The sequence below is a fragment of the Anastrepha ludens genome, chromosome 3 (genome assembly GCF_028408465.1).
Source record: "Anastrepha ludens isolate Willacy chromosome 3, idAnaLude1.1, whole genome shotgun sequence".
Taxonomy (NCBI): domain Eukaryota; kingdom Metazoa; phylum Arthropoda; class Insecta; order Diptera; family Tephritidae; genus Anastrepha; species Anastrepha ludens.
In genome coordinates, this window is record NC_071499.1 from 79,382,913 (window position 1) to 79,395,509 (window position 12,597).

General features: G+C 34.5%; 1 protein-coding gene across 4 annotated transcripts in view; it reads left to right on the forward strand.

The window, feature by feature from the left end:
• The window catches only part of LOC128858273 (NADPH--cytochrome P450 reductase), a 57,372-nt gene that overhangs the window by 43,731 nt on the left and 1,044 nt on the right, over window positions 1-12,597 (forward strand). For 2 of the 4 annotated variants that reach the window (XM_054094421.1, XM_054094420.1), the window contains exons 2-7: window positions 7,454-7,619; window positions 7,705-7,897; window positions 8,052-8,201; window positions 11,198-11,322; window positions 11,393-12,149; window positions 12,253-12,585. In XM_054094421.1, the coding sequence (XP_053950396.1) occupies window positions 7,462-7,619; window positions 7,705-7,897; window positions 8,052-8,201; window positions 11,198-11,322; window positions 11,393-12,149; window positions 12,253-12,585 (1,716 nt within the window). In that variant the 5' untranslated portion in view covers window positions 7,454-7,461. Of the gene's footprint in view, window positions 1-7,453; window positions 7,620-7,704; window positions 7,898-8,051; window positions 8,202-10,809; window positions 11,095-11,197; window positions 11,323-11,392; window positions 12,150-12,252; window positions 12,586-12,597 lie in introns of those variants that run through there. The other 2 variants (XM_054094422.1, XM_054094423.1) reach the window with 2 other exon arrangements.

A 12,597-nucleotide genomic window follows, 5' to 3' on the forward strand; every position in this document is an offset into this window, starting at 1 on the left:
CGCTCAAGAAAACAATTTTATTTTGCGATGCAATCAACTTTCGCATCAATTTTTTATCGAATTGCAAGTCATTTTGGACGCAAATATAATAAAAAATTGAATGCTCCAGGAGGAACTGGAAAAACATTTTTAACTTTATTTATTTTAGCATAATTTATTTAGCGTAAAAAATTGAAATGGAAATTAAAGAATCAAAGTTTTTATCGGCTCTTTCACCTTATCTGTATATATGTAGGTGACCGCTACAATCAAATTTTAAATAAGTACAGAAAAGGCTATTGTGACATCTTTAGAAAGTATGTTGAATGAAAAAAATCAACTAATTCAACTGTTTAAACATTTTACGAAAGGAGGGACCTACAGTTTCAAGCCGACTCCGAATGGCAGATAGAAATACACTCGGAGATTTGCCATTGCCTGCCGAGGGGCGACCGCTATTAGAAAAAACTTTTTCTTCATTTTGGTGTTACACCGAGCTTCGAACCTACGTTCTCTCTGAATTCCGAATGGTAGTCACGCACCCATTCGGCTACGGCGGCATCATACAACTTCCCTTTATTTCTTTTATTGCATTATCGTAATATTCAAAGGCATCTTCCCACCGCTCCTTAATGTTCGAAGCTGTGAGTTCAATCTGAAGTGAAATATGAAATTACATATGTAACTCCTTTTGGATTACATTATATTACGCAAATCACCATTTTAATATTTGTAAATGGCTGGCTGGGTTTTTTTGGAATCTTTCAAAAACAAAATTAGTCTTATAAGCACTTTTTGCACTAAGTTCATACTATTTTAGAGTAGTGAATATGAAAAATTAACAGTATGAAATATATGAACACTTTACAAATGTTAAGATGTCAATATTATCACGAATTCACTGTATCCAGAATACCAAATTAGCTATTGCCGGAAAAACAAACACAAATATTTATTTATTTTAGGTTAAATTAAAAAAAATTAGAAATAATCCAAAACAAAGATAATTCACTTAAACCCACTCATCTAACACACATCTCACTTTCGATTCACCACGTCGAAACAGCATGTCTTCTAGGCCTACCGTTGAATGAGATTTACGACGACGACTGCTGATTTCACCGCACTTAAGAGGGCTTGGTAAACTGCTACAACAGCAACAACATGATCAAAATAAAAGAAACAACTATTGTTTATTTTTACTTTTTCTCACTTTTTTATTAAATCTAAATAATTATAAATATTTTTTAATTACTTTTAATTGTAACCCATTACTTATCGTTGAAAATTACAGAATTTTTATTTTTAACTGGAAACAAATTAATTATCATAGATCTTTATTTAAAATAACTGGTTTATCATTGTTAATAAGTTGTATTCAAGTTAACTGTTTACATTACGCCAATATTGGAATAAAACTATAGATATAAAAACTTATTACAAAAGCTAATGGGTAACAATTTCATCATCATTTCAAAGCATCTTAATTCCAACAGTTCCCTTTCAAACACACTTTTCTTACAAATACATAGATGAGCCAAAGCTTCCAGCTTTCAATAGGCACATGATTTCTATGACTTTGTGAATGTGTTTAGAATATAAGCATTCAATCTAGTTTCATTTTAATTATTTTCCTCTACTACAAATATATTAATTTTGCACGAATTGCAACTAAGAACGTAATAGAATTAGACAATTTAGGCCTTAGAAGTGAAATTCTAAGTAACGAAATAGCTTCTGGACTGCGCGTTTGCCTAAATTATATTAATATAAATTAAACAGATTTGAACTAACTCCACGCTTTCGTGTTTAACGCCAATGGTTCTTTTGATCAACCTGGCGGTATATACGCTACACGCAAAAAATATTATATACGTATGTGAATGGGAGACGAGACAATTCTTCAAATCAGCCAGTCTACATTCGCGCCCAGTAAATGCACTTATACTCGTACGTAAGCAGTTACATTTGTACGCATACTCGTACAACAATGCAAATATGCGTACTCCTTCCTATTAATGCATATGCGAAATCTTACATATGTTTATACCAACAATCTGTTTCTAATTTTCAATCCTTCAATAATTGCCATTGCCTTCTTTTAAGTGGATATTGTAGTAATTATAAGTTAGAAAACAAAGATTTCTCAAGGACTATTATTTCTTCGCATAAGGTAAGTGTATGTTTAGATTTTTTATTCTCAAAAGTTCTTATAATTTTTATTTTATTTTTAATAATATTGAGTGTGTATATCCACACCTAATAATTAACAATACTCATTTTATGCTATTAATACCAGTTGCAGCAAAATAAGTGTATTTCTGCCATGAAACAGCGCCTCATAAAAAACCATTAGCCTTGGTTTTACTTTCGAAATTTTACATATTGATTATTTTTCCAAGTTTTGATTCTGCAGGAGGAACACTCCTTGGCCGGATATAAGTCCCGGTCATTCCGGTAACGTAGAACCGACTGCCGTGGGAACGAGAACTATCGATATCGGTCTGTGTTTACATTTCTGTTCACTAAGGTTTGACAAGCCATCATCAATCGTTTAACGCGAGAATAATGCTTCTGAATTGTGGAAATTTGTTAAAAAAAAAAAAAATCTGTTCACGAAATTGATAGAGTAAAGTGTTGAAGAGGAGGAGAGGAAGTGTTCAATTCGTTGGCCCTTCTCTCAACTTGTTGGCCTTTGTCCTTCGACTACGTGGAAAATTTTACTTAAGGATCTTGGCTTACGTGCCTATAAAATACAGCTCATGCAAGAATTGAAACCAAATTACCATCGTTTCCCCCGCATTTTTGCTGATTGCGCTCATTTAGATTTATTATACAGATTTATTGGGAAAAGTGTCACAAATTGTACTGATCGAATGGACCATGTAACTCGTATCCCCGGCGGGCATATGCCGGATATCATATTCAAAAAATAAATGCCATGAAGTTATCGACCAGATTATAATAAAAAAATCATTTCATCAATATTTCTGTTTTGTATTACAATACTATTTTGTAGCACCGAAGGTCCTAGTAGCCAGTGTGCTAATTAAGATCGGGTTATATTGTATACATATATCTCCTACAAATAATCAAAAATAAGTTCTCAAGCTCTTAAAAAAACACTCTTTATGAAGAACTTTCTGTTTGTTTGACTCTTAATAGATATTACTATAGAATGTAAAAAAATGTATATTTAGAGTTTTTATTCAAAAGTGTTTAAGGAAAAACAAGGTGCTTTTAATTGAATATTCCGAAGTGTAGAGGTTATAATTGTTTGGTGAATATAAACTATCGAGAAAATGAATGTACTCAACGCATATGTATGTCTATACATAGACACATGTATATGCACACACATTTTTATTTGTGTATACAGTAACGAGCAAAACCGGTTAAATACGAGAGCAAACGCTTTTTGTTTTATAATTAAATGCTAATTGAAGAGTATTCCTTTGTTTATACATATATAACTACATTATCTACACCGGCTTATCAAATATCGATATTTGTACCAATAAGAAATGTTAACTGAAAAAGCACCGTCATGGTAAATAAATACTTTCGATACAAAGTAAGTTAGTTGAAGTTATTTTTAGTTTATTTTTTTAACACAACGAATACGAAAAAGGTTCCTTTAGTATTTAAAAAAGATCTTGTGTTTTACTAAATATAGGGTTTCGTCAAAATTAACGGCTTAAAAGTGCAAAACTACAACCAAACTACAGTTTTAATTAAGGAAAGAAGAAATATCGGAGCGAGCAGGAAGCGTTGGAAGCCGCTCTATGTCTTCAACTCTCTAGTGCAGAGAGCAATTCCAAGGTATTTACTTTTCAAGTCAGTTATTTAATTAGTACCACTTGAATAGGTAACCTCAAGCATATGACACTTTATATCAACAAAGTGATACCAATTTCAAATAATTACTTGTGTTCGATAACAAAATTAGTCATCAATCCAAATCAACAGCGTGAGCGAAAGTTCTCTTCCAAAGAGAAGGAAAAGCACGAAAGTTAACGGACAGAAAATTCCATTCCCATGGCAGTCGGTTCTACGTTGCCGCCTTTTTCTCGTTACTCGGGTTTTTCCCGACCAAGGGCTGCCGCCCCAGTAAACTAGTAGACCGTACCTAACTAACCCTAAAAGCACGGAAAATTTGCCATCACTTTCAAAAACTGGTAGAAGAAGACATATCAGCTGAGTTTGTTTAAAAAAATGTTTGTGTTTTCCAAAAAATTAGCATAAATATATCGTTTCTGACTATAAACTGCAAATTTCAAACCGCAAAAGACCGAATTCAACAAAAAAAAAATGTTTATTTACTAAAAGTTCTGTCAAATGCTTTCGGACCATATGTTTTCGTGATGGATAATTTTTACTCTTTAAAATTTCTCCGGCACTAAATGAACACTTGTCTTGCATCGAACTGTCACTTGGTTCTCTCAATTTAAGTGATGGATTATTTTTGGCTAACGCACGCCTATTTGCAAAAATTAGAAATAATTATTGCAAATTTTCCTGTCATCGAACTTAATTATTATTATGAACAAACGCGAAGTTATTACCAGTCCCACACAGAAAATGCGAAGGATGGACTTCAACGAATTTGAGCGAGTAATTTCGGCAACACACACACACTCGTCGAATAAGTCTTTATTCAAACGGCAACGGAGAAACTGTGTTGATATTTTTGTATATCACCAACATAATTTCAGCATTTTCGTAAACAAAATCGGTTACGTCAGCCTGATTCCTTCAAAATTGCTGAGAACCAATTAACGGCCTAATTTTGGCCAGACCTTCTGAATATTTTTCACCATGAGAAATCTAGATTAGCTTACTCTATAAGAGATACCATTTTTAATAATAAAAAAAAACGATATTGAAAAAAAGCTGCAAGACACGAGAGAAAATAGCCGCGAACATGAGGATTGGTTTGTGGATGACTGGAATAATGAATAACGAGAGCTACTTGAGTATTTTTGTTAGCAAGTTTGACAAATTTTGTAGATGAGTACTCATATCCTATTGATGAAATTGCTTTACAACACATCACATAAAAAAAGTAAACAATTGGCGTGTCCACTTCTCTTAAGTGTTTGGCCGAGCTCCTCCTCCTATTTGTGGCGTGCGTGTTGCTGTTATTCCTATAGTTTTAAGTCGACTCCGAACGGCAGATATTTTTATGAGGAGCTTTTTTTATGGCAGAAATACACTGCTATGGGGCTACGGCCATTAGAAAAATAGCAAAAACTATAAAGAAATTACTAGAAGAACACCCATACCAAAAACTGAATCCAACAGATTTGTGGGCTACTGTAAAGAGTACGAAAATTAACATGCACCACATTTACATGAACGTAAGGAAGGGATATTAGCAGAGTGCGAAAAAATGGTCAAGCTAAACTATATTATTAATTCAACCATTGGTCGAAAGTATGTCAAAGCGTCTAGAAAGTTCAATTAAAACCAAACGTGTGGGGCAAGAGTTAAAAATTCCTTAAAATCATTTTTTTTTCAAAAACATGCGAATGTGATTTAATGAATTGTGTCGACTTTTCTATTTAAAATTTGTTTGTGATTAATTAATTATGTTTTTGTTTTTATAAAATGTCAACTAGTACAATTTTGATTAATCCATCCCATGTATCGTATTGGATATGTTTGTATTGTATTTTAATTTTCGGCTATAAATACAAAAAAACCTATTTAATGTAAATTATCTACCCAGTTTTGTTCGCAACTGTATGTTTTGAAGGAGAAATAAATTGCGCCGATTAAATACATTCAATGTCAATAAAACTATTGACTGACACAAGTTTCCTTAATTAAAATCTATTGAAATAAGTAGTGCACTATTATGCTAAACTTTTCATAGGCGAGAAGTTGTCTATACCGTTATTTGACTTTTAATCGCACATCGATGTATGTACATACATACACATGTAAATGCATGAGAAGCTGAGTTGGCATCGAACAGTTCATTAGTTGCGATCTTTTGTTTTTTTTTTCTTCCGTTCAACGAATTTTTCGACTGCGGTTTTACTGAATTAATTACAACAAGTCGCACACTGCCTAGATCACGTTTCCCCATTGTTGTTCACTTTTTTATGCATGCGTATACTTGTGTCCAAGGATGTTATAATTTTGTTCACATAACGGTTGTATGTAATATCATTAAATAATCGAGATAGATATAGACATTTATATATTAAAATTCTCAGAATGATGAGAGAAGTCTATTTGGTCATGCCTGTGTGTTCCTCCGTCCGTTCGTGGGCATGATAACCCGAGCAAAAACTATTATATTTCATATTACACATATTACTCTTCAGCCAAGGTAGGCTGGTATGGTTAATGAGCCCAACTCCTATATAACGTTAATTTTCAAAAAAGCATAAAACGTGATGCGTGTGACTGTTAGAAATGATGGAAAATTACTGAAATTTAGTTCAAATGGATGTACCCGAAAAAAATACGTTGCAAATAAAATTTTGAAAAATCTGCGGTGTCATCCAATTTTAGGTAAGTGGATGCATCTCTATAACGACTTAAAGAAACTTGCCCGAATTTGGTACACGTATTGTTCCCCACCTCATCTAGATCCGACATTTTAATTTCGGAGCTCCTCCTCCTATTTGTGACGTGCGTCTTGATGTTGTTCCCCCGATGGAGGGACCTACAGTTTCAAGCCGACTCTGAACGGCAGATATTTTTATGAGGAGCTTTTTCATGGCTGAAATACACTCGGAGGTTTGCCATTGCCTACCGAGGGGCGACCGCTATTAGAAAAACGTTTTTCTTAATTTTGGTGTTTCACCGAGATTCGAACCTACGTTCTCTCTGTGAATTCCGAATGGTAGTCACGCACCAACCCATTCGGCTACGACGGCCGCCAACATTAAACGTGATAAAACCGCGCCCACTTGTTGGTATGTTAAGACTAAATTTCCAACCGTCTTTCTGATCTTACACTCTTTGTCTATGAGTTTGTTTGGTTCCAATAATTAATAGCCAGCCTAAATCAAATTTTGCGAAATTGTGTGCGGGTATATAAAGTTCGATCCGAAGCGATATTAACCTTCCTTACTTGTTTTTAGCTGCGTTTACTTTAATGAAAGTGCTTACGTGGCATATTTAATGCGTAAACTCGATAATTTAGCAAAAACAAAAAAAAAGCGCAGAACAGTGCCGACAACGTCAGTGACTTGGGTGGTGGCGACGAGGTGATGGCAGCAGCGGCATTTCGCCGCTCGGACATTAACACGTTGCATATTTATTTTTTGCATTTGCATAAAAATACATATACATATGTACTTTGTATTTACCTGTAGTAGGTGCATACATACATGTGCACAAATGTGCAGGCTAGTAAAACTATGATATTTTCTCTTGAACAATTGTGTATTTAAAAAATGTTTATTAACACGACTTTGCGGTTATATTTAAATTTGTTTATTATTTTTTATTCCAGTAGACAAAATGTCAGCTGAGAAAATCGAAGAAATCCACGCTGGTGATGAACCATTCTTGGGTATATTAGATATTGCCTTGCTGCTGGCATTAATTGGAGGCGCAACATGGTACTTTATGCGCAGCCGCAAGAAGGAAGAGGAGCCTGTTCGTTCTTACTCAATACAGTAAGTATGCAGGTTTTTGATTAAAACAAAAGAAAATTAATTTGAAAACAACAACATAAATAACTATTTGTTTTCTACATTTTAGGCCCACAACAGTAAGCACCGCTATTTCATCCGAAAATTCTTTCATCAAGAAATTGAAAGCTTCCGGCCGCAGTTTAGTTGTCTTTTATGGTTCTCAGACAGGCACTGGTGAAGAGTTTGCGGGCCGTCTGGCGAAAGAGGGCTTACGTTATCGCCTGAAGGGTATGGTAGCGGATCCGGAAGAATGTGATATGGTAATTCCAGCCCATTCTAGTTTACTTTAGCCTATTTTACCCTAACCTTGCTTTTCACTTAAATACATTTACATATTCGCATACACTCAACTTCACTTTAATGTAAATGCCGCTAATACTCGTACTTATTATTCCCTTTCTTCTTTGTACACAGGAAGAGCTTTTGCAATTGAAAGACATTCCTAATTCGCTAGCTGTATTCTGTTTGGCTACATATGGTGAAGGCGATCCCACAGATAATGCAATGGAATTCTATGAATGGCTTTTAAACGGTGATGCTGATTTAAATGGCTTGAATTATGCGGTGAGTATGAGTATGGTCTTAATGTTTAAAAACAAGAATTTTATAAATTTTTTTATTCTCATTTTATTTATTTTATTAAATTTATTAAACTATTGCATTTTTATTATTTTATTACAATGCCACCGATAATTTTTGACAATTTATTTATTTATTTTGTAATTTCAATTATTTTTTTTATAAAAACTCAATTCATACTACAACAAAAATCATATCGTCCCCTTAGTATTAAAATAGCCTATACATTTTTTGATGTTTTGAGAAAATGAATTTCAAACTTTTTGTCGAAAGTAGCTCTCACTCAAATCTCGTTATGTCTGTAAATATTTATTATTTTTTGACTGACGTTTTGACCCACTTTGTGGAACTAGAATTTGACAAAATTTTGACCACATATAAAATCGACGATGGAGAATCCAAAAATTCAATAAAAAAATAATAGCCTATGAGCACATAGGCTATTGTTATACTAAGGGGACGATATATAGCAAAGTTTTAAACTTTGTAAAAATTTTTTAAGAATTTGACAAATTTTCTTAAAATTTCAGAATTTCTGAAAAAATTTCGAGTATGCAATTTTGTAGCTCATTAAATTTTGGTTAAGTGCAAGTTTCAAGTAAGCGCACTGATTTTTGACGCGATAACGTCTTTTAATTCGATTTAGCCGGCTGCACGCTAGAAAAAATGTGTCGTTATCTTGCTTAATCGTCGTTATCTTGCTCATTCGTCGTTATCTTGCTCAATCGCCGTTACCTTGCTCAATCGCCGTTACCTTGCTTGAACTGCAGGCGAGAGCGCGGAACGAACGACAAAGAGGCACAATCGGCCCCCGCGTTCGGCAATGTTCGACATCTGGCTCCCTCCTACTTGAGTGAGCATATATATGTATGTATATGTATGTATATGCGCATTTGTATATAAATTCACATATTTGTATTTGCATATGCCTTCTTCCTGTGTGCATGGTAATGAACCATTTCTCTGTTGAGAATAGGAGATGATAGGAAAAGTAGGAAATGAAAGTGTTGTTGACTTATTAACGTCTGATGCACAATCGAAATTGAACATATCTTTCATGAATTTGATAAATGTTTCGTAATTTTTCACGTTTGTGTAAATGTAACTTGACCTATTCCATTGCGATTCCATTTACCTCCTTCTCTATATCCATACAAAATATCTATCAAACATAAAATTAAAATTTTGTTTTGAAAATTGCAACCATTACATCAGTATTTTCTTATGACGTTGTCACGTTAAACTATCGTCAGTAAACCCACTTTACAGACAACCTCTTTTTTAGAATTGTTTTCGCTTGTGCATTTTCTCCATTTAACGTCTCTCCATATTTTTTATTAGGAAGAAAACACCCAACGCCGTCAGAAGAAAAATTTGTCAAAAATTAAAGCGATTTTTGAAAAACTTGAAACTTGCATTTTCTTCTTCTGCTTGATTGGCGCGATAACCGCTTACGCTGCGCTATGTCTATGTCGTCATAAACCTCATACAGCTCATCGTTCCATCGCCTACGATATTCGCCGTCAGCAACGTGCAAAGGTCCAAAAATCTTGCGTAGAATCTTTCTCTCAAACATTCCAAGTGACGCCTCATCGGATGTTGTCATCGTCCAAGCTTCTGCGCCATACGTTAGGACGGGCATGATGAGAGTCTTGTAGAGCGTTAGTTTTGTTCGTCGAGAGAGGAGTTTACTACTTAATTGCCTACTTAGTCCAAAGTAGCACTTGTGGACAAGAGAGATTCTACCTTGGATTGGATTGGATTGGCTTGCACTTTATTATACCAAAATTCAATGATCTATAAAACTGCATACCCAATTTTACTAAAAATCCTGAGTAAAAAGTTTAAAATTTTGCTGAAAATGTGCCGAATTTTTAAACAAAGTTTGAAACTTTGCTTTATATCGCTCTTGTTGTTGACGCCGACGTTATATGTAAATATGTATGTATGTATGAAAATCAAATGCAAAAGAGCCCGATTAATTTTAGTCTCGCAGTTGAAGAAACTTAGTTTAAACTGCTCATAAAAACAAAATTATAGAAATACAATGGTACCGTTAAAATTAAAATTTTGAAATTTAAGCAAGTTCGAGGTTAAGGTCTATCTGCTGAAATTTAGTTTAAACAAATATTAAATAAATGTCAATTGCATATAAAATATTAATAATTTTTGGCCAGGCTGCGATAATATTCGTATTTCGTAAACTATTCATGAATGATCAAATATGAATAAATTTATTAAATACAAATTAAAGTCTCTTCAAAACTACATAGGTATATGTATATGTATGTATGTATATACTATAGGCAAATACTTAAAACCGAACCGCATTGTTCGTACATTGCCTGTGCGTGTTTTATTTTTGTTTTTTAGTTTCTACTGACTGAATTGAAAGTAGATAAACGTATCGTAATTCTGAAAATCTATGTTGAAGTTGAATAGCGCGCCATCTGCATTGCAGTACGATGCGTAAAACAGGGTTGTCTCTTTGACAACTGAAACAGCTGATTATGTTAGCGACAGCTGATAGCGCATAACCTAATTGGTGATTAGTTTTCTGTTGTTCTGTCAAAACTTATAATGTGCTCTTGCATAAAGCGTTCGATGATGAAATATTTTGATGGTTGTTGTTAAACTGTTTGAATCTTTGCAGTATAACTTTTAACTTAAAATTTAATGTTCTCTGAAAATCTATGTATAAATGGCGTAATAGCAAAAACTTGAAAAAATGTTGATCGGATTGGCTGCTCGCCGATGGTGCAAAATTGCACCTTCGACTATGTCCTTAATACGGCTGTTGCACTCTCACAGCGTTGACGTATTAGATAATTTATGTAATAATAAAAATGATCTAATATTAAAAACTTTGCAGTTGAGGGTAATTTGTTACCTTTAGAAGACATGTTTTGTCATCAGTAGTTTTTTGTTTCTAATAGTCGCCTTGAAATAAACATTCTACATTTGTACATTTTTCCTTATAGGTATTCGGACTTGGCAACAAAACCTATGAGCATTACAACAAAATGGCAATTTATGTAGATCAGCGGTTGGAAGAGCTGGGTGCTACACGTGTCTTCGAATTGGGACTTGGTGATGACGATGCGAAGTAAGTAAATTTTACAGATTCTGCCAAATGTTCAAAGAGTGTTAACACGTATTATTACTAAATCTTTCAGCATTGAAGATGACTTTATAACTTGGAAGGATCGTTTTTGGCCTGCAGTTTGCGACTTTTTCGGCATTGAAGGCGGTGGGGAAGAAGTGCTTATGCGTCAATATCGTCTTCTGGAACAACCCAATGTACAACCCGATCGTGTATACAGTGGTGAGATTGCCCGTTTACACTCCTTAGAAAATCAACGTCCGCCGTTTGATGCCAAGAACCCATTCCTTGCGACCATACTTATCAACCGTGAGTTGCACAAAGGTGGCGATCGCTCATGTATGCATATTGAGTTGGACATTAGTGGATCTAAAATGCGATACGATGCTGGCGATCATGTTGCTATGTACCCCATTAATGATAGCGAACTGGTAGAAAAGTTAGGCAAACTTTGCAATGCTGATCTGAACACTGTATTCTCGTTGATCAACACGGACACTGATAGTAGCAAAAAACATCCATTCCCTTGTCCTACTACGTATCACACGGCTTTGAAACACTACTTGGAAATTACTGCCATACCAAGAACGCACATTCTCAAGGAATTGGCAGAATACTGCACTGATGAGGCCGATAAAGAATTTCTTCGTAGTATGTCTTCCATATCTCCTGAAGGTAAAGAAAAGTATCAGAGTTGGATACAGGATGCTTGTAGAAATATTGTGCACATCTTGGAGGATATTAAGTCATGCAGACCACCTATAGATCATATATGCGAATTGTTGCCTCGCTTACAACCACGTTATTACTCTATATCGTCGTCTTCTAAGGTAATGCGTATAAATTGTAGTCGTTTACCTTAAAATTTGTTTTCATCATAAAGATAAAATTTTACTAACAATATGATTATCGCTTTTTCAATCTGAATTTCAGTTGAATCCAAATCACGTACATGTCACTGCCGTTTTAGTGCAATACAAAACACCAACTGGACGCGTAAATAATGGTGTGGCAACAACTTATTTGAAAAATAAGAAACCTGGCAGCGAGGATGTACGAGTACCAGTTTTTATACGTAGGTCACAATTCAGACTACCAACGAAAACAGAAATACCAGTTATTATGGTTGGACCAGGCACTGGGTTGGCTCCATTCCGCGGTTTCCTTCAAGAGCGCCAATACTTGCGCGATGAAGGCAAAACAGTTGGTGAATCCATTTTATACTTTGGCTGCAGAAAGAAAAGCGAAGACTTCATTTATGAGGAGGTAGAACTTTTA